General features: G+C 45.1%; 1 protein-coding gene across 6 annotated transcripts in view; it reads left to right on the top strand.

Annotated features, from left to right (window-relative positions):
- CAPN13 (calpain 13) overlaps positions 1–12,730 on the top strand; it is a 49,511-nt gene extending 36,781 nt beyond the window's left edge. For 4 of the 6 annotated variants that reach the window (XM_072927471.1, XM_072927470.1, XM_072927472.1 and 1 more), the window contains exons 15-22: positions 877–934; positions 1,444–1,511; positions 3,001–3,069; positions 4,010–4,088; positions 6,839–6,973; positions 9,337–9,392; positions 10,437–10,482; positions 12,250–12,730. In XM_072927471.1, the coding sequence (XP_072783572.1) occupies positions 877–934; positions 1,444–1,511; positions 3,001–3,069; positions 4,010–4,088; positions 6,839–6,973; positions 9,337–9,392; positions 10,437–10,463 (492 nt within the window). In that variant the 3' untranslated portion in view covers positions 10,464–10,482; positions 12,250–12,730. The remainder of the gene's footprint in view (positions 1–876; positions 935–1,443; positions 1,512–3,000; positions 3,070–4,009; positions 4,089–6,838; positions 6,974–9,336; positions 9,393–10,436; positions 10,483–12,249) is intronic. The other 2 variants (XM_030268937.4, XM_030268936.4) reach the window with 1 other exon arrangement.
- Positions 12,731–28,000: the final 15,270 nt, after the last annotated feature.

Below are 28,000 nucleotides of genomic sequence, written 5' to 3'. Positions count from 1 at the left end.
TTTTTTTTTTTTAAATGTAGCTCCATCCTCAAGTGGATACCCTGAAAATTGTATTGATTAACCTGCCAAAACCCCCAGAAAAATGGGACATTCAGCTGGGATAGATTGTCTAGTGCCATATATCAGTGGAGTATTAGAGATTTATTGTTGAACTGGTGATGGGCTTGCATGTGTACTTTCTTTTTTTTTTTTTTTTTTTCCCTTTGGTTTGTTTATTTGCTTAAAGCAATTAGAAAGCCTTGGGTAGTTCCCCCCCCACCTCATCAGCATCATTTTCCATTTGCCTTCTCAGCACTTGGAAACCAGACATCAGTCAGCGTTTGAGTAATTGATTCCTGCTCTTTCAGAGCCAAGCTCTGCGTTCACAGGAGATGCTTTTAATGGTTTAATAAACTGTTATAAAGAACTCCTTGACTTAGTCAAGAGGAAAAAAATCGCTGTCAGAAGCCTGTGCACAATGAACCCCTCGCAGTTAATGGTTATATCAATGCGTGAAGGTGAAAATGAGCAGGGCTGCCATGCCGGGCACCCCCGGGTGCCTCGGCAGGGATGGCGGATGGGCAGCAGTGCCTGTGCTCCCAGCCCACTCCCACAGTGCCTGCTGTGCTGCCCATCCACAGCTCCCCGTCCCTGCAGAACAAACCCCGTGGTGATGGCAGTGCTGGAAGTCCTTGGCAGCTGTAGGGAAGGACCTGCAGTGGCACGGCAGCATGGAGGGCCTTGTTATGCTCTAGAGGGGATGCTGCTGCTCCTTTGATATGTATTAACAGAGGTTCTTGGTTGCCACTGTGCCTGAGAAAAAATGTTTTGGGGAAAAGTGACACAGGAGAAAACTTTATGCTCACAGACCTCTCTTTGTGTTTTATTTTGCCTCAGGGCTCAACTATTGATGCCTCACAGCTGCAACAACTCCTTAATGAAGTGATCTTGCAAGGTAAAGCTTTTACAGCCCAACTACTGTTTTTTGTCTTCCCTATCCTTAGACATAGGATTTAATTGTGTCCTCATGGTCCTTAAACAATCCTCATTGTGGCTTACTGCGCTGTGGGATGAAAGAGGGGCACAGCTGGGGGGCTGGAGTCCACTCAGCCATGCACAAGGCTCAAAGTGCTCTTAGGACTTATTAAATCAGCATAAATGGCCTTTCTTGTCATTGCAATTTTCCTTATTTCAAGAGGGAAGTGTTTCCATCCATGGGCAGGGACTGTACAGAGTGTGCCCAAACAGGGCACCTGTCCTTGGGGAAGGTAGAGGTGTCTGAGATGGCAGATTCCCTCAGCTTGGCACAGAGCCCTTGCTGCTGTTTGAGAACCTGAACCAGAGCTGGGGCTTTTCAGCTGTGTGAGCCTTCAGCCCGGTGTCCTCCTTCCCTCAGAACAGTGTCCTGATGCCTGTCACAGCCCTTGCTCTTGCTAATTCCTCCTGTTTTGTCAATCCTTGCAGATGAAATGACCAGCCTGGGAGGGAGATTCAGCTTTGATTCATGCAGAGGCATTTTAGCTCTGATGGATGTATCCTTTCAGCAGAAGCAATAAACTTCCCTGCTGCTGCCCATCCTTGCCTTGAGTTATGGCTGAGCTGAGCATCCCAGTGTAAGAACCTGCAAGTAAATGTTAGCCCCAATCCCCTATAAATAACTGTCCCACAGTCCATGCAAGACTTTGCTGTGCATGCCCTGGCACTGGTGTGTCTGCTGAAAGGTGAGGATCAACCTTCTGCTACCATCTTTGCTCTCATTTTGCCCTCTCTGGGGCTTGGCTAAGCTTCACCCTTGGGTGGGGGTCTTAGGCAGAGCTGAGACAAGGAGGCAGAAGAGAGTTTAGGCATAGCTCAGCTGTTCTGTGGAGGTTGCACCATGCTGGCCTGGGGTAGCACTTTAGCAGGCTGCCAGCAGTGCTGGTGTCAGGGGCAGAAACACTGTCACTGCTGAATCCCAGGCACTGGCCTGGCAGGCCATCCCAGAGTATATTTCTGGTGTTATCTTTCCTATTTAGCTGAATGACTCAGTCTTTTTACTCTTAACAAGACAACACAAGAAATACATTTCTGGTCATTATAGAACAAAAGGGCTCCTTGATGGAAACATACATCTCCCTCATGTGTTTCTTCCCCTTTGCTTGCTCATTGTCTCTTTTCCTCCATGCCTTGAAAAAGCTTTGAGACATTTTCAGACCTTTAAAAACTGCCAGAGAATGAATGAAAATGACCAGAGGTTCCTCTCTCTTTACAGCTTTCAGCATCTAGCCAGTGAAAGAGACTTTTCCCACTCTGCAAAGCCTGTCCTGGGATAAGTGGGTACTGTGAATGCATGGCATGTGCAAAGAACTGACAAAGCCTCTGCTCTGCTATAATTCAGGATGGGTTTTTAATTCTCTGGCCTGCAGATAACCCATGTACAGTGTGACCTATGCTGGCCTGCAAAGTCAGGATCAGCTTTTTTCACTCAGTTCCATGACAGTGGTGCTTATCTGCTTGTATTTCACTGGTGATGAGTTTTGCTTTCGGGCAGGTTTTACCATCCTGCGCTGGGGTGGGTGCTGTGTGTCTGCCAGGACTCTTGGCTGGAGTATGGAGGGGAGCAGGTTTGGGATCATCGCTTCATGCTCTTGACTCCTCAGTGCCTGTTCTCCTGGAGGATCCAGGCAGAGCAAATCCTGTGATGCCACGTGCAGAGGCAAGACCATGCGGCCGTGTTCATTCACAGGGGTGTCCATGCTCCAGGGCTAAATGTCACTGCAGCTTCCCCTGTGGTTAAAGGCGCCTTATAAATAGAAACCTTCTGTGGTTTGTGAGCACAGGCATGAGCAGCGGTACCATGTGACAAAGAAGATGGATTTAAACACGACTGAGAGCAGGAAAATTCTCAGCTTTCTCAGCACGAAGTAACCGACAGGAAAGGCTGCATCTTATGTGTTCAGTTTCGTGCAGGCAGCATCCCCGGCAACAAAGACAGCCAGGTTCAGCTCTCATTAAGTGCTCGATTCTTAACTAAATGCACAGCTCAACTCGAACGGAAGACTCACCCTGCAGGAGTTCGGGAGCCTCTGGCGAAGTCTCACTAAGTACATGGTACGGGGGAGGGGGTGGCTCTCTCTTGGCTGTGGATACTTTGGATTATGTGGATACTGTGGATTCTGAACCCCGGGGCTTTCCAGCAGCGGGGAGCAGATGCTCCGTGCTCTCAGAGCGCTGCGGGGAGAAGCCTTGCAGAAGTTGCTTAGCGGGTCAGAGTTCCTTCCTCTCACGCAAGGGAGGCAGTGGTGTGTGTAAAGTGCACCAAATGCACAGCCCAGGATTTTCCAGCACAGAGAACATTGAGGAACATTGAGGGAAAAGGTAGGAAGGCCATTTAGGCTCAGAATGTGATGGAAATCTCTCTGTCTGTGCCACCACTAGCAATTTTTTTTTCTTTATTAGAAAAGCTTTCTAAGCTGAAATTACTTCTTGAACAGAGTCACCTGAAAAAATGTCATTTCCTCATTTCTGCAGTTTCTAGTGGAAATGTATAGGATCTGATGAGAGTTTGTCTGGGAGAAATGTTTCTGCTCCAGGACAAGCACTGGAAGCATTGACATGGTATTTAGGGTCCCACCTAAATTCTTCAAGGCATGCATGGCAGCTTCTCTCTGTCAGGTCCTTCTCCCTCAGCCTTAATGCAGGACACGAGGATTTTCTGAAGACTCAGGTTTAGGTGGACTCCAATTTATTCCATTCCTCTTGAGATGGTCTGCGACCAGCTAGTTAGAGGTCCTCTTCCCACTGACAGCTCCTCAAATGTGGTTTGTGGTGTGTTAGAAAAGCAAAAATGCTTCTGCCCACCCCAAACTCTGAGATTTCTTACACGGTAACATTGTCAGAGCCTTCTGAAAATGGGTCTCCCTTGTCACAGCCACCCCATCTCACCTGTTGAACTTTGTAGCATATTTATTAAGGGAGGAGAACTGGTTGTAGTAGTAAATGTGGGGAAGGGTAGTAAGAGCTTGAAATATGCCTTTGCACTGTATTTTAGGATATCTTCTTCAAGGAAGACAGAAACCATTCTGGATTTCTTGATGTTGCTGAACTGAAGAATGCGATACAAGCAGCAGGTACGCCCAGAGGTGCCGAGCAGCTCCCTTTGTTTTCCCCCTGGCAGTGAAGAAAAGGATAAAAAAGAGGAAATTAAAAAATAGTTTTAGGGAGAAAGTGGCTTGGATTTCACAGAGATACCAGTTAGACCACAGCTCTGCCGAGAGATCTGTGCTGGGGAGCCAGCAGAGAGATGCAGACAAGTGCAGCACTGGCCAAACCTGTTTCTAGGTCATGGATGGAACATCCAGTAGAGAGGAAGGGAGAAAAGAAGAGTGGATTCGTGTATTTGCCTCAGTTCCTGCAGTTTCTCTCCAGGGCAGTGACTAAGTAGATGGGGAAGCCACGCCGACATGCATTTGTTTAGTTTGCACTGACCTCTGTTGGCTACTGAGTGCTGAAACGCTCAGTGAGTGCACGAGTGAAGTATTTCAGCTGAGTCGTCTCGAAGGAGACTTTATGTGTGAAGTACCTCTCTGACACAGCGTATCCCCTTGTAACAGTACAGTAGAGAAGCTCCCATTTGGCTGCCTGGAGCTCGGAGGGGTGCTGTCCCAGGAGGAAACTGATGCACGATTGCTACCCCTGGAAGCCATCAGCTGAGGGGATGCATATATAATTTTTTTGCCACTGGGCAAAGAGAGCTTTTTTATATATGCATATATAATATTTTTGAGAGCTGGGAAAAGTATCAGCATCTGTCTGAGAAGTGCAGTACTGATGTGCCAAATGTCAAAGGAGAAGTTGCCAGGGCCATTCTGTGAGAAAGATGCTAAAGTGTAAAACTGGGAGGAAAATTGCATATGGAAAAGTCCTGTCAGTCACAATAGTGCGGCTGTTTGAAGGGATAAAAAGGCACTGTTAAGTGTCAAATTCAATATATATTTGGCTACAAGTAGTTCTGAGTGGGGAAGAAAATTACAAGTTTGTTCTTGCTGCCTTCTGAGCCAGACATCTGAATCTGACTTGGCAATGGGACAATCCCTGTCCTGGCGTTTGAGCAGGACCCCCAGAAGGTGTATGGGAGCTTGGTGCTACCTCTAGGAATGATATTAATGTATCTAAATTCAGCTCCTAGCCAGCTGTTCCCTGAAGTGTTCAGTGCTTTCCCCAACAAAACACTTCAATGTGTGCTTAATTTTCACAGTTTTCCTAAAGCTTCCAATAATAATAATGGATCAGAGTAAAGCAGGCCAGCTGCATCAACAGCAGTGCTGCCCTGAAATGCAGCAGCATTGGCCTGATGTGTTTACAAACTCCTCTTTGGCAACAGCAAATTATTCAAAATAATTTTTATAAATAGGGAAACAAGAAGTCAGTAATTAAAAGTTTGGCTAAAACCAGAGGGAGGAATCCAGCAGATAAAAGTTTTGGGGAGTAGTTTTACAAATCAGCTGAAAAGTCTTGGGAACAGAGAGGACTGACCCTTCAGTCTGGTTGATGAGGTTGAGAGACATTGCCAAGTGAGCAGATTTCAGAGCAAGTGTATCCCAGACTGACCAGGCCAAATTCTTGGTGTTTTACTAGTGTGATTTGACTGTAGCCTCCCATAAGTAATATTTGCTGGAATCCAGTCTCTGAAGAGAGATTGATTGAATTCCTACTGTCTTCAAAATGTTAAAAATAGAATTCATTGTTCACTGCTACAGTGGTTTAAAACCAGACTCAAAGAAGACAATTAATTAGATTAATTTTTAATTACTATCTTTATCTTATTTGAAAAGAATATAAAATCATGTTTACTTTAATTTGAAATGTCTCTTAAGCCCAAATGTATTTTGATTCTTTAAGTATTCAGCATAATGTACCTGCTTCCTGCTGGAGACCTCCAACTAGGCTCACGCAACCAGAGTTTGTCAATGGTGGTGCTAAACCACTTCCATCAGCTCTCTCTCTCCCTACACAGGTGTAGAAAAGCCATTTCTTTTATTTCTGCTTTTTCAACTAATTTAGCTCCATGATGAGTTAATTTAAAACTGAAAAGTTTAGAGCTGGTTGAAAAAGCAAGAAAGTTACTTCACACCCAGCTGAGATACTAAAACCTGGAGTGAGCAAATGAGACTTTTCTGAAGTCTCAGAGAAGGCATTAAACCAAAGCTATCAGTCCAGCTCTCTGCAGAAAATTTCCCTTTTGTTTTGCAAATCAGCTTTTAGTGCAAAATATATTTAAATCAGTCTTCTTATATAGCCAGCACATTTAGGGTAGTTTTATTTAACTAATAAAAGAATCATTCTAAAAAGCAATTTTTGTTCATTCAATTGAATACCAATTTCCATCCAAACAGACTGCGACACAAATACTGAATAATCAGCTAATAAAAAAGAAATGCACCCTTCACCATTTTCTAATAAAGAGAAAATGTAAAAATTAAGAATCCCAAGCATGCTATGCAGCATAATAGCCTGAGCATGCAGCAATGCAGCATCTGCCTCTTTAGCAGAAAGAGCCAGTGGTATTGGAAATGCTACACTCAGACTTTTACAGTTATGAGCCAAAGAAAATCACCCTTTCTTATACAAAATAAAAGCTAGAAAGGCAAAGCAAGATAACACTAGATTAGTTAGCTCAGTGTTTGCAGCTTGCTGATTTAAGCTGCCATAGGAGTCAGTGAGTAAGGCGACTTTGGCTTTCCATTACCCTACCCCGACTCCTAGGCACAAAGTGGGGGAAAAGCTGTCCAGGAATGTATGACAGGGCAGGGGGCTGAGGGTGTCCCCAGCTTGTTGGCAGGTTGCAGGAGGCCATCAGAGCTGCTCCATCCCCTCCCAGCGTGTCTTCCCTCGGCAGGTCTGGCCACCGACGTGCAGCTGCTGCGCCTGATGACGCTGCGCTACGGCGATGCCTCCGGCAGGGTTGGCTTCTCCGACTTCGTGTGCTGCATGCTGCGCCTCGACACCATGACCCGTGAGTGCCAGCACTGCCAGGGCACGTGGCAGCAGGGCAGCCTGCAAACCAGGCTAAGAGCAGGGACAAGGGACACAACACAAGGCGTAAAAATACTGGTCTAGCACCGTAGCTTGAAGTGACACACCCCAGCCCAGGTGTGGCCTGGAAGCTCTTTGGGCAGCCTGTTTGCCAGGAGCTGGATTTATCTCCTGTGCGCTGGAGCACCCGGCTGCTAGAGAGCAGTTCAGTGTTCAGTAAAGTTCTCTCCCTTTTTTGGTAAGGAGAAAGTCCAGTATCCTCTGTGGAGAAACAAACCCATTCTCCGTGTCGCATCCAACTATTGCCTGGCACTTGGGAGGAGGGAGTGTCTGTAAATGAGCTTTTGCCTGAATGGAAATTAAATTCTGTTTTACAAAATTGTAATTTTTGCTACTCTAATAATAAGCATTTTGACTGGAGATACTGGTAGTTAAACAAAGTCAGCAACTGTGACCCCTGCACTAGAACATTGCTTCAGCAATTTATTTCATCTTTGGAATGAGCTGGGTTTCAACAGTGCATGGAAACGAGCGTTCATTTTCTCCCATGTGTTTTGTAGCACTGATGTTTAATGGGCCAATAGTGGTCAGCAGATCTGCTTGGATGACACTGCTGAAAATCCCATTTCAAGGGAGTACAAAAGAAGCAGCTCTGAGAGCACTGTAAAATCAGAGCGTGTCCCGATTTTAATGCTTCCATAAAAAAAAAAAAAACAAAACTTGTAAACACCCATTTTTTGTGATTATACATGTCACTTGCTGTAGATGAAAGTTTTTATGCCTAAATTAGTGCCATAGTATTATTTTTTTCGTTTAAAAAAGATCCTTTTGCATTTTAAGAGCCAATGTAAAGACAAATCTTTGCATCCATGTGGAAAGGAGTACCTAAAAGTTTCACTGCTGTCTGTAATGAGAATTTTAAAATGCTCTCCACTCTTTCAGTTATCATTTTACAGAGGGTTTAACGTGGAATACATTTCTCAAACTTTTTAGATCATTGTGAATAAGTTTGTTACAGGAGAGAATAAGGGTGCCAAGTGGGAATAAAAGGCAGTCAACCTTTATGATGATGTGAATGCAGCGGGGAAGATAAAATCTGTCCCATTAAATCATTATTCATCCTTTCAAGATAGCCAGAGATGAGACCCAAGCCAAAAGCAGCATCTTCTTTGCAAATTCTATTTAACTGGAGTTAATGAAGCAGTAAAGAAGCACTTACCTCTGCCCAGAGGAGGTAATTTCAGTGCTGCCACTTTTTCCTAAAAAGACTGCTGGGTGCAAGCCCAGCCCTGCATTTGCAGCCTTGTCAAGGGACTGGACAACATGAGGATTTCCTTGTTCCATGCCTTTCTTCAGAGCAGTGTGGGCTGGATGTGCCACCTTTCCTCCCTGCTCTGGGCCATACAGGGAGCTCTGGTGGCCTCCTAAGGGGCAGATGAGCAATGAACCCTTGTGCCCTGTTCCTACCCTCTCCCAGCAGCCTTTTTCAAAGGCTGGGCAGGTTTCAAAACACCTGTAATCTTACAAAGCCTTTTCCATTCAGGGTGGGAAACTCCAGGCTCCCAGAGAAATGTGTCATTCAAGGATAGACAGACTTAAATTTGTTTCAACTTTTTTTATTACTGTTATAACAGCACACTTCTAGGAGAAAAGTAATTTCAAAATAAATAAAACCCCTCAAAATGCTGTGTTTTGAGTTTATCCAAACACTTGGGTTTGAAAACTTCTCCTAGACATACTGCAATATAAATATGCACATAGAATAACAATTTTGAATGGATTTAAATTTCCTGATGGCAAAGTGTTCTGTCAAAAAAACTTTCAGCAATGTTAATTTCAAACTCTAGCTGAATAACAGCAGCATCTGCATTTATATTCCCTGCAAAATGCTTGCAAGGCATACTAATGACTTCAAGAGAATCACTTTCTTTAGGACCAGGCTTCACTCACTGCCAGGGAGGATGGAAAAGGACCAACAGAAAGTTCCCCTGTGGGAAGATGTGTTTCATTAGTTCACCGTCCTCCTGTCACTCTTCAGGCAGGAAAACAATTGAAACAAATTATGAGAGGAGATGAAAGCAGCCACATTGAGCACTGCCTGTCCCTACACTTCTGCCAAATTCTGGCCCCAAAATTGGGATGCCTTCCCAGGCTGTGATCCAAGGGCCAAGACAGAAGGGGTACGCAGCACAGAAGTGAGATGTAGCCAGGTAGGACACCTGAGCCAGGCAGAGCATCCCAACACAGGGATTGCAGCTCTGCTCCTCAGCTGCCACAGCCTTATGTCTGCATTGCATTCTTGCTTCTTCCTCATGAAATAAGGTTTTTTTGTTCTGCCCCTAGATGCATTCCAAAACTTAGCAGAGGGTGGATCACAAATTTTGATGACAGCAATGGAGGTAAGAATGCTCCTTCCTTCTCTTCTCTCCAGTTCCAAAGTGGGAGCACATGTTGGCAGGAGGGTGAAGTTAAAGATGATATGTGATGTGTGTTGCTAGGCTTTTGTCCTAGCAAATAGTGGTGGAGGTTTTGCCTGGCTGGAAGTATATCCTGTGTGGGAGGTGTTTCCCTGGGGTTCCCTGGCCCCACTGGTGCACAGCTCAGAGGTGGCCATCCCTGGCCAAGGCATGGAGTCTTCCCTTAATGACATCAGCCTGTCATTGCTGGAAACATTGCACCAAGTGACTTTGAAAAAGTGACAAAAAAAAAAAAAGAAAAAATAAAATCCATGCCCTCATTTCTTACTGCCCCATCTGTTAATCCTGAATTGCAAAACATCTTGGTTTTAAGAAAGAAACAGCAAACAAATGCTTGCTGCTGCTGTTTGTCTTAAAAGCACAGCCTGAAGGACAGCTCACTGAATGGGGATACATCAGGCTTTTTATCAGCTAGTCTGAAGCAAAAATCCTGCTGTGCTCCATAGTGATATGCCTGAGTACTGCATTTTATCAGTCTGGGGACTGTTATTTGACAACCCAGTGTTTAAAAAGATTTTTTAAAAGAGCCTTTTACAATTTCACCAGCTCCTGTTCACACTCTGTGGTTAGTGCAGAGCCTCATTGTTCATTAAATCTGTTTTGCACCAAGGGCAGAGCACAGTTCACAAGCAGACGACCTGGACCTATTTTATAGGGTAGTCTGTAGGAAAGCCAGGTTCCTAGAAGTTGCTATCTCTTCCACTTGCAATCAGGCAGGTGCCACCCTTTCCCAGCAATTGTTCCTGCTGCAGCTGCTGCAATAATTTATCATGGAAAACAACATATGGGAAGAGTTTCTGGGTCTGAATTGTAATAAGGGAAAGATGCAGTTCCAAAATCCCTTAACTATCTAATGCAGTGCAAAAGGACTACAGTCACTGGGTCACCCCTGATGCTTCTTAGACACGTCTGAAAACTTGGTGTACCATCACTGTCTAAATGCACCTTTTCTTTTCCTTTTTCCAGTGGCTGACTCTTGTCATGTACACCTAGAGCGATGCCAGAGGTCATGGTAAGAAATCTCCTCAGTGTTGACAAGAGAGGGTGGGGCCCAGCTCAGTCTGGAGTTATGGGGGGTTTTCAGACAAGAAGCTGTGAGAGGAAGAGGGAAAGAGGTGAGACCTACAGCATGAGAAGGGCTGCAAAGGGAATTGGACTTTGGGCTATTTTTTCCTGGGGAATGCTGATGACCTTACCAGTCAAGCAGACCACCAATAGCTCGGATAGAAACTTGCCCCTACCTGAAATAATAGATGAGAGAGCATAGCTTACTTTTTGGCTTCTGAGGGGTGCAATTACCTCTGCATATTTTACACAGCAGCAAATGTATAGTCAAATAGCAGGTGGGTATACAAAGTAACTTAGATTTCTTGGTCGGTCTGATTTCACATTTTTAACAGAATTACATGATTTGGTTTACATTTGAACTGAAGTCCCCACCTTGTGCTTCTTTTGATGTTTGCTGCCTTCATGTCAGGCCTAGAGAGGGACTGTTTTTCCTCTGGACTTCCCAATTTTGCTGCTTGGTTCTTGTGAAAGACTCTGCCTTTTCCTGCAAAACTTGTGCTGTTTATACATCAGAAAACCATCTCGGCCATGGCACTTCTGCTAACCCTCTGTGATGCAACTGTTCCAATTGCAGTGTGTTAAAGTGTTAATGCTGGTCTCAAACATTTGTCACTGAGGAGAAAGCAGAGAGCAAACCCAATCCTTAGTAAAATGTGCAGTGGAGGGGCAGTTTTCCCCAGGAATTTGTGGAGCATCCGTAGGCAAATCAGACAATTTCCTTATCAGCCTGTTCCAAAAATGGAGTCAAAACCTCAAACCCATGACATTATTGGAAATCCATGAGCTGCATCCAGTTAACTCTTCCTACAGACAGGAATTAAAATAATAATAATACAGGAACATCATCTCTGGTGTCTCACACCCTGTTTCTGAAGGAAGTTTGCATTGGATGCCATCTTTGGCAAGAAGCTGGAAGGGGAAATGTATAACTGGGGTTATACATTTCTTCCCCAGGGAGAAAGGATGGTAGGTTCAGAGCCAAGGCAGGGATGGCTCCATGTCTTTCACCTTGACTCCAGGACAACATTTGTGCCCTGCAGCTCCTGGTTACACCCAGTGTGTCCAGCTGTGGCAGGAGCTGGGCTTCAGCACTCAGCACTGTGATGCCTTCACCCCCTGAGCTCTGCCTGCAAACAGTTCTTTGTCTGAAAGTCTGCCCTCTGCATTCAGAGCTGTGGGCAGTGCAAACCTACATTTTGATGTGTGGGTGCGTGGAAACAGAATATTCACAACGCTGCACCCAGCACTTGAACTGCAGACTATCATTAGGTAAATATGAGAAGGACCTTGCCTTTAGAGATGAAGTTGCTTAAATTATTGCTTGCAAATTATATTCATAGTCTATTTAGTGGTCTTTTTTTTTTTTTTCATGAATCATTCATAAACTGATCATAACTTCTGGGAATATATAATTAATCATAATTTTCACTTACTGGTTTGGAATGAAATCCTGCCTGCAGGGTGTTTGTAAGCAGTTCACTTGAGCAATTTAGCAGACGCTTGCAGCTGGAGCCTGGGCAATCGTGGCACAGGACCCTCAGAGGATCAAGACCTGTTAAAACTGGAGCCTAACAAACTGTGATTGATGTGGGAAAACACACTTGGAATTCGCTGAAAAAATTATCTTGGCAAAAATATTCCCATCAGTGATTCCTAAAGGCTGACCTGAAGCTGGCTGTGTTCTGAGTGAATCTCTTTACCTCTGTTTTAGGTGATTTTTCTTCCTCCTCTGTAGAGCAGTGCCCAAGACCATCCCATACAAAAGCCATCCACAGAGTTCTTGAAAAACCACTGTGAAGGAGTGAAGCCAGGTGTCCTTGTGCTTGGTGGTACTCCAATGCTGGGATGAAGAGTCCTTTCCAGGCAAACTGGAGGTGTCTTGGAGACAGAAGAATTCCTAATGAAAGTACTCCATGGGCAAGCTGACAGTACTTAATAGTCTGGGCAAGCTGGAAGTGTTGAGTGTATCTCTTCTCATCTTCCTATAAATAGTACAGAAGTTAGGAACAGTTCTATTAACTCCGCTAGAAAAAGAACAGACCCATGCCTTTTGTGTGAAAGGAATGTATAAGATGTAGGTTACATAAACAATTAAGCCACAGTTTTATTTTAATTATTTTTAAATTTTCTTGTGTGCCATTTATATGTGCCAGAAAATGATTGAAGAAATTAGTCATAATTCATAAATAACACCAGAAGCTTTTTTATTTTCTTAATACTTTTTATTAATAAATTAGAAATAAAAAAAAGTCTTAGGCATTTTTAAGTTCATCAACTATAGGTATTCCATTTTATTTGCTACAGAAATAGAGTGGCATATTAGAGATATAGAACAGATTTTTCAGTGCTTTTATTCTGACTTCCAGAATCTATATTAGGACTGTTTGGGAGTATAAAAGTTTATCTGAGCTGCATTCTCTTCCTCTTTCCTGATGTCTTTAAAAATGTAGGGCTTCTTCAGACATAATTCCTGCTCAAAAATTTATCTTAAACTTGCAAAATAACTGTAACCTCTCTGTACCCACACATGAGCTTCACTTTCATACTTTTTTATCATGGTATTAACAGCAAATTTAGTGATCTATTCCACTCAACTATTGGGGAAAAAAATATGAAGACTGTATTTGTGAAAATGCCATAAAAGAAGGATGCAAATGTCAATGGATGAAAGAAATCCTAGGTTGCCATGGAAATATAATTCACACCGTGCCTCACCCAGACCCTCTGCACAGGTTTCCATTGAGGCATCCACACGTTAGCAACAGATTTACCCATTTGCCAGGGAGATGTTGCACACTTGGAGCAACAACTACATCACAAGGTAAAGATGAAACCCAGATCTTTGTTATCTTGGGGACAGTCTGTGTTGTGTCACTGCCCCATTCAGCAGCTTGGAGAGCATTACTCATGTGGGTATGTCCTGGGCAAGAGGGGCCACTGAACCCACTCTTCTACTGAAAATTAGAACAAGGGGAAATCAGTAAAATTAGATTTTTAAAATTTTTTTTTCAGTAATTTTTGAACAAAACGGATTCCTTCTCCAGAGTAAGACTTATACATCCCACCTGAAATCATTAATCACTAATTAAGCCCTCTGCAGATGTTGGCAAAGAGAGAAGATAAAAAGGGGGCCATGGAAAAATAAATATGCTTTGCTAAAAAGGTTTATTAGTAGAATACTTTCAGAGGAAGGTTTATGTAGCTTAGCCCGGGAATTCAAAAAGGATAATTTAAAAACTCCAAGTACTTCTGGATGACTTCTACCACACAGTTCAGTGGTGCTCAAGATGGTTCAGACCTGCTGAAAACAAGCTCTTTGTAGCTACAGAGAAGTCATCTCTGTTCAAGTTGCAAAATTCAGTTCAAGTCAACTGGTTTAAATACTTAAATTCTTGTTATGTGAAAGTCTCATCTATAAAAACACCATGCCATTTAGATTAATCTTAAAAATCTTAATTTGCAGCCCATGTATTACTTCTCCTTTTGTTGAGATGCATAATTGCCTTTCTGTGGAAGGCAATTCTGCCTGTCAGGAGACAAAGATCCGTGTCTCATAACTCAGCCTGGCCGTGGACTGAAATGTCTCCTCTTCATTAAAAAGCAGACACAGACACCAGGCACCCCTGGTGAGAAACATCACCCATCTATGAGTTGTCTCCCCGTGAGCAGCTGCTGGGGCTGATGCTCTGGGAAGTGTCCCCAGGCACCGAGCCCACCTTCAGCTCCATCCCACCAGCCCTTCACCCAGCTGTGTGTGGCTCTGTGCACACCAGCACTCTCAGGCCCCTCTGGCTTTGCAGGCTAGTGCCTGCAGGCTGATCCTGCACTGGGGCAGAGTAATAACTCACTGCTGTCAAGCTGAGCATGGCTGCCTGTCTGTGGCATTGGAAGAATTGGTATTCCACTTGATTTATACCTCCAACCAAGCTAATTAAGCAACAATTCAGGAGGAATCCATCATTGTGACAGACTTGTTGATTAACCATCCCACGAACAAAGTCAAGGGTGTTTGGTAGCCTGAAGAAAAAAAGGGGTCAATAAGGAAGAAAAGCAATGATCTGGCCATAATACAGCGGTGACTGTTATTTCCAAAAGCAACAAGAAGCTTAATACATTCACAAATACTGGGGCCAACACTGAAAACAAAGGCAGCTCCGATCAGTGGGGTGTTAGATAAAGAGAGAAAACGTCTACATTTCATCTTTGTGTGATTAAGCTGTGAAGGCCAACTTTATGGGGATGGTGCCCCTATTAAAATCTTCAGGCCCCTTCATCTGTGTTTGCCAGCTCTGAAATGTGAGTGCGGTCCCCATGAGGTTTCTGGCACTTGTGAAGGCTCTGAGAGTCATCCAATTATGATAATATCCTCTCTAATTTTTTTGATTCAAATCAGTTGCTAGTCCTCAGGGACACAAGTCTGAAAAGCCCTAAGAGAATGTGCTGTTAGAAATTGAAGAGAAGGACCTCGAACAAATGCTCTATTTTTAAATCTTCATGAGGCTAAAGCCCTCAAGAGGGCAAGAAGCAGGCTGAAGCAGATGAGATTAGTGATGCTGAACTCGCTAGCACAGGAGATGGGATATAAAGCTGATGAAATTAGGCAGGATCTAAGCCAACCATTAGCTTTAGAAGGATTTTGGGCAGAGGGGTGACAGCTGACCCTGCAAGAATAATCTCTGGATCTTGGAGCCCTCCTGTTTCCTGCCCTTCTCCTGAGACCCAAAGGCCTCATGTCTTACGTCTGCCTGCCAAGGGCTGTGCCCAAATCATGCCAAGATGGACAAGAGGAGGAAGTTCTCATATGTTTTACCTACAGGGTCAGTTTCCTGAGCAAGCAGCCTGGGTCAAGGCTTTCCCAGGCACATTGAAGGCTGTGGTTTGATGCCCACACCTCAGTGAACACATCTTGCTGTTGTGGCATGGGAGATTGAGGGTGTCCATGGCCAGTTTTGAAGCAACTGAACCTCCCTCTCTCCGTTTGGCTGTGCCTCACGTCTCTCACAGAGAAACTGCTGCTGCAAATTATACAGAAAAAAAGGGCTCATTATTCCATAGCCACATGCACGGCTGGAGAGGGGAAGGCTGGGTGAGACCCTGCCTATGAGCAGCCCACTGGCCTGTCCCCTTTATGGTGTGCACTAATGCTTTTTATTTTTGTTTCTTAATGCAATGCATTTCTCAAAGCAGGGAACAGCCATGCCATGGCACAGCAAATGTCCTGACTGCGGGCTGCAGACTCACAGGGCTGTCTCAAGCAGGGGTGCAGCAGTGAGGGACTGGTATTCCAATGGAGGAATACAGCCTGGAGGGGTGCCTGGGAATGCTCTGGCCTGGCTGCTGCCCTCAGCAGGATGGTGACCCTTTCTCAAAAGAGGTACCTGTCCTTCTCTGAGTAGGAAGCAGCTGGAAGTTCTGTCAAGAGAGACCCCTCCCCATGTTCAGATGGCTCAGCAGGGGCATAGACAAATAGTGGGATCATTTCTCTTGTGGGGGTTGCCAGGTCTATTTGGAGCCTAGCCTAGCCTAGCCTAGCCTTCGCATCTGTATTTTGGATCTCTTTCCTGCAGGTTGCAGCTGAAACATTTCACTCTTACCTGGCAATTCCTCACACATGAAACACCTTAACCTGAAATTTCTGGCTGCTCTCTTCGCACCTGGTCCCACCCTGCAATAGCTGCACCTTTTCAGCCCTGGGGAGGGGGATGCCCAGGCAACCCCAAAGCACAGCAGCCTTTTCACAGCAGGTTTCCCAATGCCCCCCACCAGCCTGGCCATTGCCCCCCTGTGTCCCTGCCGCCAGCTGTGCCACCGGTTGTGGCTGGGCCGGGTGTCCCCAGCCCGCCGTGGCTCTGGGCTCCATTTCTGCTGTGTGGCAGTGACATCTAGAGGCTCCCTGCCCTCAGCTCCTGTCTCACCACTCGCAGCTCTTGGCGAGCAGAAACCTGTCCCTCACAAAGCCCTTGGGAAGGACTGAAGTACTTCAAGGAAGGAGATGCAAGGCTAAAATCCAAGTCTTTCCCTTGCCCCTCCTTCCCTAAGCTATCCTAAGAAGGATCTTTGTTGTAGCACCCCAAGAAAATTTGACATTGTTTCTGGGATACCAAAGGTCTGGAGAGCCAGCCCATGTCCTTTCCCTGAGAGAAGAACTGGTCCACATAAGGCTGGTGCTGGTTAAACATTACATACAGCTTTCCACTTGAGGAAATATTATTTCCTTGCTTTACATGCCATCCATTAGATTTGATGCCATCCAGCATCAAAGGCAAAGCTGCCACAGAAATACCTCTGTATCATGGCTGGCTGTGCAAGATGAAAGATTATTGTGCAAACAGTATTATGCATTTTAAAGCAACGCATTCAAGAAAAGGGGAGGAAATATATCATCTCCATAGGCTGAATTATTCAGCCAGATGATGGATGCATCTCCTGAAGCATTCCCAGGGTTTGAGCAGAAATACCTACCATGGAGAGAGAGAGGCAATACTATTGCCTATGTGAAAGGTACTTGGTATTCTGTAGAATGAGTATTCTCTAGGGTGATATCCCATAGGCATTTTGAGTCAGCAGAGCAGACTGCAAACGATGTCCTAGCCTGAAATCAGGGGGAAAGCAGCTTAGTGGAGTAGAGCTTTCTCGCAATAAAAAAATCTGCGGAATATTGCAGTGAAAAGTGGCAGGAATGGTTCTTGCCCACCCTGTGTCTTAGATCCACTCTCCTCTCCACTTATTTTGTCTGCCTGATGCTGAGGAGTTGGGCTGTAATGATGATTCCCAGCTCCACACAGGGAGAAATGCCAAGACAAGGTGGGAGGCACAGCTGTGGGGTGAACCTTCTCCATCACCCTTGGATTCTGTGGCGTAAAACCCCTTCTCCTTATATCTGAGGGACACAAGTTACATCTCCATCCATGGAGCAGGAAGGTGCTTTGCTTACCAATGGTGTATATGATTTACAAGACCTAAACACAGTCATTAATGTGGAGAAATGTTAATGTGTCTAATTGTTTGGGGTTTTGGTTTTCGGTTTGGTTTGTTTGGTTTTTTTTTTCAAACCAGCATTCCATGTGCTCTAGAACTGAGAGGTGATAGGAGATATGAAATTAAACTGAGATTGTCAGGCTGTCTTGATTTTACTGGATTGGAGGAAGAATGGCTAAAAGAAAATTGTGGCTGTGAGTGCCAGATTTTTCTTTTTCTGATTTTTTTTTATTTTCCTCCTAGACACTGGCATAAAAGCTTTCCTTTTTTATTATTATATCAGATGAAACCAAACGATTTTTCCCCCACTGGAAAAAAATAAACAGTTGCAAGCTTTTTGGGTGATCACTGAAGGCCAGCACAATGTTTAATCAAATTTAGAAGATGAATTGGACACCTTACCCATTGCTCCTAGATATCATTGGTTACCACAGAAGTCCCTTGGACAAAGCCTTCCACATCAGTCTGAAGATGTTAGGAAGGCACGAGCAACAATGTGCTGTGGTGGACCTGGACATTTTCTTCTGGGCCCTGGTTGCCAGGCAGAATTCTCCTTAAAGGCAGCAGAAGGGAATTCTGGACTTCTAAGTGGCCTTTGTAACATTCAGCATTTCAAACCCCTCATCTGGGTGTTGGCATCAGAAACTCCCAGCCCTTTCATGGGGCAGGACACCAGGTGGCCTGGCTGGAATAAAGAGGAGCAGTGAGTATGAAGTTGGGCATGCGTACAGGAGAGCAAAGGCAGCACTTTCTGTGCCACTGCAGGAGTTTCTTGGTGCAAGCACCAGCCCCTCCAGCAAGTGCCTGTGCTGCCAGAGGTGACTGCAGAGATGCTCTGGGGAGGTTCCTGTGTTTTACTGCCCTGGAAAAATCATGGGGCCTGGGAAAGTTACACCAGGGAAACTAGGAGATCTTGGCAAACTCCTGCATGCAGGCCTGGGTCACCACATCCATGGGAAAATGTTTCCTGCAGGTTCTGCTGCTGCTCCTGGTGCTGACAGGGAGAACCATCTGGAGATCTTACAAACCTCGTGTGCCTCCAGGCGCCATCAGACAGCCGACCTGACAGCTCCATGCTGACAGATGCTGGGAACCAGCATCTCTGGCTCAGCTCTTGGAGCAGGTGATGGATCCAGCTCTCCTACTTCATGTTCATTTCATGGGAACAAGCCCTAGGAAAGGCAGACATCTGCAATCACTCAGCTCTGCTGCCGAGATGTGAAGGCATGGCTTTGCAGGTGCTTCTTAGACAGCAGGCCGGGTTTAAAGCCAGCATCAGAATATGGGATAGAAGAAGCCTCTTCCCATTAAACCACACTTGTAAAAATAATTTTTGGGCTTTTACCCTTGTGCAATTTCACTTTAAGGCCTTATTACTCTCCTTGTCCCCAAGGCTGGGAGAAGGTCATGTTGTGGGACAGCAGTCACACCCAAGAGGCAGCAGGCTGAGCAAACAGCTTTGCTTTGCCAAGCTGGAAGCTCCAAACTGAGGAAGACAAGGGCCAGGAGCTGCTTGCAGAACTGCTGAAAGATTCAGGAAGCTGTGGTATCATCAGTGAGCCATCAGGGCTGTGCCTCAGGATGTGTCCTCTGTGCTGCCAGGCTGGTGGTGGATTGACACACATTCCCACTGACCTACATTAGAGGGACTCATGAGTCACGCATCCAAAAAAATAATTTCTCTATTGAACAGACTGCTGTTACTGAGATGGGAATTTTTAGTGAGATACTAAGCAAGAGCCTTTGATTATTTGAATATAATGATGTACTTCTAAAAGCATTAACAAAAGTAACTGGCATTAGGCCTTTATGCAGATATTCATGGCTTTCAAGACACTTTATGGATGGATTGATTCTGTTCAATCAACCAAGGCATAAAAAAAATTATTTCCTTCTCTAGCTCCAAAATGAATCAATAAAAAAGGGGACAGGATTTCCAAAACTCCCTTTTACTATTGACTGAACATGGAAGAGATTTTAGAGAGGCCCGAAACTCAAGAGTACCCAGTGGCAGAAAGTCAGAGGTAGAAATTTTTAGGTCAGGAACAGATTGTTTCTCTTTTACTTTGACGAGATATGCTGTGATTTAATGAAGACTTCATTAATCCAGGGATTTGCCATGTCATTCTAGTACAGGAGTTCAGATGGATGGAGTAAAATGTTCTCCTCCAGCACAGGGATCTGAAGTGGTGAGATCTGGATGGGGATGATGACAGCTCCCAGAGTTAAGCTGGGATCCAGCTGGGCATGGCTCAGAGGGTCATTGTCAGAGTCCAGGACGTCCCTCTGGCTGCCCTGGCTATCTGGAGACCCTGCAGGGGTCTCGGAGAGCTTGGCAAGAAGTCAAAAACATCTTTGGCTTCAATTTTAGCCTGTAGAAAAAGCTGTCAATTTTGTATGAGGAATTACAAGTCACAAGGGTTTTAGTAGTGTGATATTTGAACTAACACAGAGTGGAAAAGTAGAAATTTAGGATTTTTAGAATGGGGTTAAAGGGGGTACAAGATGGGGGAATTTGGACGTGTCCTAGCCTTCTTCTCCTTCATCTTGTCCTCCATGTCTTGGTGTGATGGTGACACTTTTCTATTGGTTCAAGGCAGAGATTCACAGTCTAACATAGGTGATGGGAATTGGTAAAGAAATTGTAAACATAGACACATAGTTTTGAGTATATAATGTGGGAGCTGCCTGAGGCTCAGGGGCAGATTGCCATGGCTTCCTTTCTGGACAGAGCTCAGCAGGTCAGAGAAAGAATAATACAGAGAAGAAGAAATAAACAACCTTGAAAACGCAATTGGACACATTCCAGGCACCTTCATTTGGCTGCGTCAGGCTAGGGAAGCAAAGACTCTACGATCTCAGGGTCACCCTGACCTTCTGAACCCTGAGAAATCAACAGGTCATGCCAGCAAAATAATTGGTTTAGTGGCAGGGGATTGATCTTTAAGGTCACTTCCAACCCAAACAATTCTATAATTTCATGAAAAAAGCATTGAAGGCATGCAAAGTTTTGGCAAGTTGGAATTTTCTAGGCAAAGTATTTGAACAAACGTTATTTTTCCCCCTTGAAATTGAAAGATTGTGTAAGAACTTCTGGAAAACAACACAGTTAAAAGCCCCCTGTACTGATGATAAGTAGAGCCTCCCCCGAGGCTAATCTCATCTTAAATTGTCAGCGGTGTGTGTTTTAACTACTTAATCAATTTGATAAAAGACTTTATCTCATTTACAGTATATTCATTCCTCTTCAAGCCCTGTTTCTCTCGCCACCGGGAGTTTGAAGCCCAGAAACTTCAGCTGGGAAGGATATTTAAAGAAGGGGTTGTTTGCCCATCTGCAGGCGGGCAGGAGATGCTGCCGCGGTTCCAGCGGGGAGCTGCAGATGGCAGGATTGAACTGCAGACTCCGGTCCATCCCGCACTCTTTGCTCTCCTAACCAACAAATGCCTTCAGCCGAGGGACCAGGGAACACGTAGCACCGTGAGTCTGGGAATACCATGCTCAAAGCTTGCTTTGGAGGCATAAAACTCTCTAGAAAAAATAATATTTTCCTCCACAGACGCAGAGCAAATTCCGGTAGGTGCTGCACCCACCTCCTTCCACACACAGAAGTGTAAAAAAAAATGTACAGAGAAGGGCACCAAAGTTAATGAAAGTCTTCTGAGCAGCTTCTGGCTGAGGGATCAGTAAATATATAAGGTTATCTTAGCCTGGAGAAGATACTTACAATGATGGTAGAGAGCAGGTGGATAAAGAAAGACCATTCATGTCCTGTACTAGAAGAACCAGGAGCAGCCAGCAGATAAATCTCTTGCTGGTGTGTTCAAATAGGCCAGGTGAGGCACTGCTTTCTGTGGCCTGGAATGGTAGAGCTCATTTCTCTGAGGTGCTGGGGCTGCCAAACCTTTGCAGAGCTTTGAAAAGTGATTGAGCAGCTTCATGGAGAAGACTCAATCAGGGGGTACCATACTCAAAGGCATCCCCTCCTGTTCATGGGGAAATTAATTCCAGGCATTAAGCCCTTCCCAAGGTCTGCTCCTGGAGACAGGAGACTTTCAGCTAGTCTGATCCAGCACTTTGGTGGCCCTGACCTGGGGATGCAGTTTAGGCGATGCTGTGAGCTGCTCAGCTTTAAATTTCAGAAGTCCTTTTCCAGGACAAAAGTCGAGCTGTGACCCAGCTGCATTGCATGAGCTCTGAGGCTAGAAGATCAGAAAATGTGCTTATATAAAAAAATAATCTCTCTTTGACTTCTAAGTGGGTTTTGAAGTGGGGAATGGAATTCCTGCATTGGGGTTTCCAAAGTCATGGGATGGCAGAATTGCACTGTATTCTTAAGCCTCTTTGCACTGAACCAGTAGGGAAAGGCAGGGTGAGTCCCTGGTGTGAGACTTGTTGAGCTGTAAAGTGTCACAGAATTATAGAATCATTTATGTTGAAAAAGACCTTTAAGGTCTTTGAGTCCAACTCAGCAGTGTCAAGCCATGCCCCTAAGTGCCACATCTATATGTCTTTAAATACCCCCTGGGATGGTGACTCAGCTACCTCCCTGGGCAGCCTGTTCCAGTGCTTGGCAACCCTTTTGGTAAAGAAATTTTCCCTAATATCGTTGTCCTGTCACTTGTTACTTGAGAGAAGACCCTCAGCTCACTACAAACTCGTTCCAGGTAGTTGCAGAGCACAATAAAATCCACTCTGAGCCTCCTGGGCTGCCCTTGGCTAGCCAAGTGCAGAGCAAGGCCAGAGCAAGCAAACCTTGGGTTCAGCATGGCTTTCCTACCAAAAGGTCAAGTTAATGGGTCTGGATCTGTGTGAGGAGGAGGAGAAGCAGGAGAAAAATAGGAAGACCAGCAATGTCCAAGTTAGTGTCTTTCTCAAAACCTATTTTCTCTTTGAGGGAAAAAACAACTCTTTTCCCTTTTTAGTTAGGCTCAATTGGCGATATGGGAACAGCCCTAATTCATAGCCCTAATTAGGGTTAGAATTAGCACCCTAATTCAGGGTTAGATTTAGTGCAGCATGGTGGGGATGGTGGCAGCAGCACCTTTAAAAGCAATAGAGAAGAGTAGCAGGATCTCAGTACTAAACCCTGGAAGTGTTGAAGCCCCAGTGTTAACAACTAGATAATAAGGAAATGATGATCAAAAATTGCTCAGGTCCATTGATTGGCTTTTTGGCATCAGCCAAACAACCTTTCATGCTCTTTCTGATTGGACTTGATATTTAGGCTCTTTAGCTTGCTGTCTGATGTGGTTGGACAAAAGGGCTCAGTGTTCCTGTCTGTAGTCAGATTTCCAGTGTTACAACGTTATTAAATATGCTACAACCAGGGAAAATGGCCTCAAATTGCACCAAGGGAGGTTTAGATTGAATATTAGGAAAAAAGTTCTATAGGCAGATTTGCCAAGCATTGGAACTGACTGCCCAGGGAAGTGGTGGGGGTCATCATCCCTGCAAGTATTTAAAAGGCAGGTGCAGTGCTGAGGGTGACATTACAAGGGAAATTGAGCATGTGCTGATGTGAGATCATTTGCAAGATTGTTTGGAGAGTTTTTTTTCTGGGTTTTTTGTTTCTTTTTTTTGACTGGCCAATGAAGAGGGCTATCAAGGTGGAAAAATCTGCTGCTTGTTGGTTGATAACTGGGAAATGAATAGTCCATGTTTTTGATCACCTGTGCTTGGTGAAGTTATGCTGGCAGAATAAGCTCTTCTTCACCTTGTGTAGGTAATGAAGAAAAGTCACTTGGTGACTGACAGGCCAGAAAGCAGAACAAGTCTGATCTTTGCTTATGCTCTGCCCTGGCTTGCTGCTGTGGCAGGGGACAGGGAGAAGGCACCTACCTTGGCTTTCCACACTGGGAAAGGGTCACCCTGATCCAAAGCAGCATCCAAGCAAACACTGACCAGTGCAGGTAAGGATGATGGAATTTTTCTCTCAGCAGCATGTCCTGTTTTCAGATCCTTGGTAATCTCCATGTCCAGTGCCTGATCCCCTTATACTAAATGTACCCAAGGCCTGTCTGGAATCCTTTACTGGGGTGGGAGAGCATGATTCTATTGATTTGACTACTTTTCCATAATTGCATTTGCCTGTGGTTAGCCCTCTAATCTGCCTGTTCCCAAATCTCATGCAATCATGCTGGAATCCATTTATGGCTACATGTGCAGGGAGGGCCCTGAGGCAACTGGGCATGTGTGTGTGTGTGTGTCCATGCACACATGTCCAGGGGTGAAAGCACAGCTCTTGGCATGACAAGTCCTAAGCAGTGGCTGCCTCCAGCCCTTGCTGGGCTGAGCTTTGCCTTCACAGAACAGTGGCTCTAATCCCAAGTAATGTCGATCTGCTGGGTGCCAGTCATCTGTACTGCTTCAGAAAAAGGCTGAGCCAAGGGCTTTCTCCACTATGTTTTCCAGACCTACCTCATAGGGTGAGGTAAACCAACAGGAGAAGAGGTAAGGCAAGGCCTGGTGATGGTTGTGACCTGGGCAGTTCTGTCCTGCTCCATCACAGTAGTGCCACTGTCACCTCCAGGTGCTTACTGCTCCAGGAAAGGATGCAGTCATTTGGCTTCATCACTTCCAGCAGGAAGGTTTTGCAGCTGTGAAGTCCAGCTGTAGCTTGGGAATCTCTGCCTCTTGCCCTGCCCTCATGTGTGACAGCCTCCTGCCTCTGCCCCACATGCAGGGCCCAGGGATGCTCGGCTGAATGCTTGCTCCAGGCTGGTGGGCATCCCACTCCCAGACTAGCAGTGCTTCAGGCAGGGAAGTCAACCCAGGAAAGCTCTTCAGAGGGTTCTTTTTCCTGAGAGATCTCTCATCTATTCATGGACTAGCCCCGAGACTTTTTGCACAAGAGCACGTGGCACTTGACCGTGCAGTTTTCCGTGGATTGTGATGATGTGGAGCAAAGATCGGTGCAGTGCTCTGCTGTCCCCCCACTCTGTGCCTCCCACAGGGACTGTTCCTCCCACCCTGAAGGGATCTGCTCCTGCTCTCCCTCTCTATCTGCAGCCCCATCAGACCAAGAGCAAACACACCAGAAAGCTTAATGTGAACATGCTGGCAAATAACCTGCAGGGATGGAGCTTTGGCTGCTGGTACACTGTTGATTTGTGGGAAAAAACTTACTTCACAACTTGTAAAACTTTTAAAGCCCCTATTATGTTTATTTTAGCACTGCGTGCATGTGGGGATTGTTCTTCTCAAAGGACATGTGCACCTTTCAGAATTTTAAAACTTTTTTTATTCTCTTTGCTTGTACATATGCATAGAGTTGCACAATAGGTTCATGCATATTTATTTTAGTGGTTCCACATTACAACTTGCACTTAGTTTTTATTAGTTCTTGTACAGAGAGAACTCTCTGGTCATTTTGTTCGTCTCTTGAAGCCTCAGCTTTAGGCTCTTATCTTTCAAAGTTCAAGGGGCTCTTTTTATTTTTGAAGTTTGCATTTTGTTCTTTGGTTGAGATAATTTTGTGAGTACAAGTTTTTTGTGAGAACAGGGAGCCTTGAGCATAGTAGAGTTACTAGACTTTAAAACAGCACATTTCACTTAAATCTGAAATTGATTTCTACCTTGTTAAATTTCTATTCTGTTTCACAGTGATTGGCTTCACAGATATTTTTGTGGGATTTTTTTTGTTTGGTTTGGTTTTTTCCAGGAAAACAAGAGGAACAAGATGACATGGGAGAAGGAGATCTCAGCATAAATTTTGTTAGAAGCATTACAGTTAGCAGCCCTCCAGCATTTGAGCTGGATCATAAATTTTGTTTGGGGGTGGGGGGGGAAGCACAGAAAAAAATCAGTCAATGAAGAGGGTCTAACAACTTTTGCCCTGAAACACACTGTTTTTGAGTAGCGTAATGAAAATCCTCCAAAAAGCAAGGCAGTGGAAGAGCCACTGTTACAGATGCCCTGAGACCCAGTTAGCTTAACTCCTTTAGTGATCTTCCCTGGAAATGAAGTACTACAGCAGAGAGGTTAAGGGAAGCAGATGAGCAGGAGAGACTTAGAACACATGAAAGCTGGGATGACAGTTTTAGGGAAGACATCTCAATGGAAGCCCAGTGCCCAACTCCCCAGGGTTTTAGCCAACAGGCTTTAGTGACCAAACACTGAACCCACTTTTCTGGCTCTGAATCAGGAGGTCAGAGTCCAGCTCCTTGTCTCTGCAGGAGGAGGCACATCAGGCATCAGTTAAAGTGAGAGGGAGGAGCTGCATGAGAGGGGTTGATAGGACAGTGAGAGCTGGACTTGGATTCTTGGGAGTTTGGGTCCTTTGCAAGGCAAACCAGTTAGCACCACACCTTCACATTAACTCCAGTCTCTGCTAGACTGGGACTACTTTCCTATTCGGCACCTGTTTCCAAATCCAAACTTTGAAATTCTGAAGAAAATTGCCCACTGTGCTCTGCTGAGGTACCAGACTATGCCAGTCCTAGGTCCCAGGTGTCTCCACCCCCCAGGGGAAGCAGGCAAGGAGAGACCCCAGCCTAACCACTGGCCTGCTGCTGCTGTGCTCTCCAGGAATGGCTCAGCTGCACATGCAGCCTCCTGCTCCTCTCCCTGCCCCACAGCTGAGCAGCCCTACAGCTCCAGGGGCACTGGGAGAGCACAGCTCATTGCAGGGGCACATGGGGACACAGCTGTCCCTGGCAATGTGCACAGGATCTCTGGGCTGCCACAGGACCCTTCCTCCTGCCAGAGAGCGGCCCAGCTCCCTGCTTGGCTCTTTGTGAGGCTGAGCCATGCTCTCAAGGGAAGTGAGTTGGGTGAACTCCCACATTTATCAACAACACATCTAATGGGGGAGGTACTCAAGGATTCTTTTAATTCCTGAGCAAATTTATTTGGTTTTATTTTTCAAGGAACTAGCCTGTGTTTATTTCCTCTGAGCAGTATTGAGTTAGCAAGTCTGAAGGGAAAGGTGGAAGGCTCCAATGGTAAGAGGGGAAAAAAAGATTCCTTCTTCAGGCTGGCCTTCTGTGAATCCACAGGAAAAACCCACACAGCTGTGACTGCTATTTCTGCAAACCACAAAGACCTCTCTGCAAGCAGGCAGGCCTTATTGGTGCTTCTATAGCACTGTAATACCATCCTCAATGTTGGATCCCATCAGCAAGGAGAGGAAGAAGGGGAATTTTATCTGTCATAAGAGCCGACACTGATGGCAAAGAAAGCAACAGGACTTGCATTTCATGACCATGTCCAATTTGTGATCAGCTGTGGCCAAAGTCCCTGTCCTGGCTGACAGTGTGAGTGATTTGGCCACTGTCAAAAAGGAGAAAGCAGAGTAAACTAATAATAGAATGTTGTGATGCCATGGGTGTCCTTGCAGGATCATCAGCCACCTACTCTGACACAGAGCCAGCACTGACCAACTTGGACCAATTTGTAGAAGGGAGTGGTTTTCAGGGGTGGAGCTGCCACCCTGCTGCAAAAGCCGGGAGTAAATCTGAAGCAGCAAAATGCTATTTTAGCTCAACCCCAGCCCAAATTCTTTATCCTTCCCCCTTCCCTGCAACTGGCCAAACCACTCAGGGAAAACTGCTCAATGTCCTCCAAGAGCCCATTTTGACATGAAGTTTACAACTTCAATGTTGTATTAGAACATCCTGAAGGAGCAGCTGCTCTTAGGGATTTGTATATTCAAGCTGTGTTCAGACCAGAGCAATCCAGGTTATTTTCTCTCTACAATGAACTTTTTCATTTACAAAAGGACAAAAAAAGTGAGTACAAGCAATCGTGAGTAATAAACTCAAACTACCAAGTGAGTACTATCCCCTGTCCTGGAAAAGGACTGCTCCCATAGCAGAGGTCAGCCAATGCAGAAGGTTTAATCCCATTATCCAGATGTTCAAATCATTTCCCTACCTCATCTCTTCTCCCACCATAGCTACTCTTGAGCTGACTTTCTACTTTTAAATATCTTTATCTTGTCATGTTCCTAGTCCCATGGTATCCCAATTCTAATTGCTTTAGGCTTCTTAATATGAGAAGAATGAAAAATCCTACATACAAGCCTAATAAGGCCCAAACATTGTAGACCCCTTTGGATTACTCCAGGCAGTAGGAAATGGAATCCCACTGTTCTGTACTGAGCCTCTTTGGAAGGTGAATCCAAGCTAGAATGGAGCAGGCACCAGCATACCAATGATCTGTGCAGCCCTGTCTTATTCCTTCAGGATCATGTGCCTGAACATAAAGAATCACTGTGGAAAGGTGAACGGAGAGCTGTAACATGCAAAGTGAATCTCCTCCTCAACCTTAATTCTAGGAGCAATCATTGCAATTTTGAGCAACCACTGAATCATGGCTTGAACAAGAACACCCTCGCTATCATTCCACTCACCTCCAAATCTGCAAATCCCACCACCCACAAGCCACTGAAGCCATAATCAAATACTTCCCTAGTACAAGCAGCCGCCTCAGCATTCATCTTCTTTTGAAGCAGAACCAGTGTGACATTAACAAATCAAACC

Source organism: Taeniopygia guttata, chromosome 3 (assembly GCF_048771995.1).
Source record: "Taeniopygia guttata chromosome 3, bTaeGut7.mat, whole genome shotgun sequence".
NCBI classification, from domain to species: Eukaryota; Metazoa; Chordata; class Aves; order Passeriformes; family Estrildidae; genus Taeniopygia; species Taeniopygia guttata.
The sequence above is the reverse complement of the archived record's forward strand: the minus strand, read 5'-3'. Positions and strand labels throughout refer to the sequence as shown.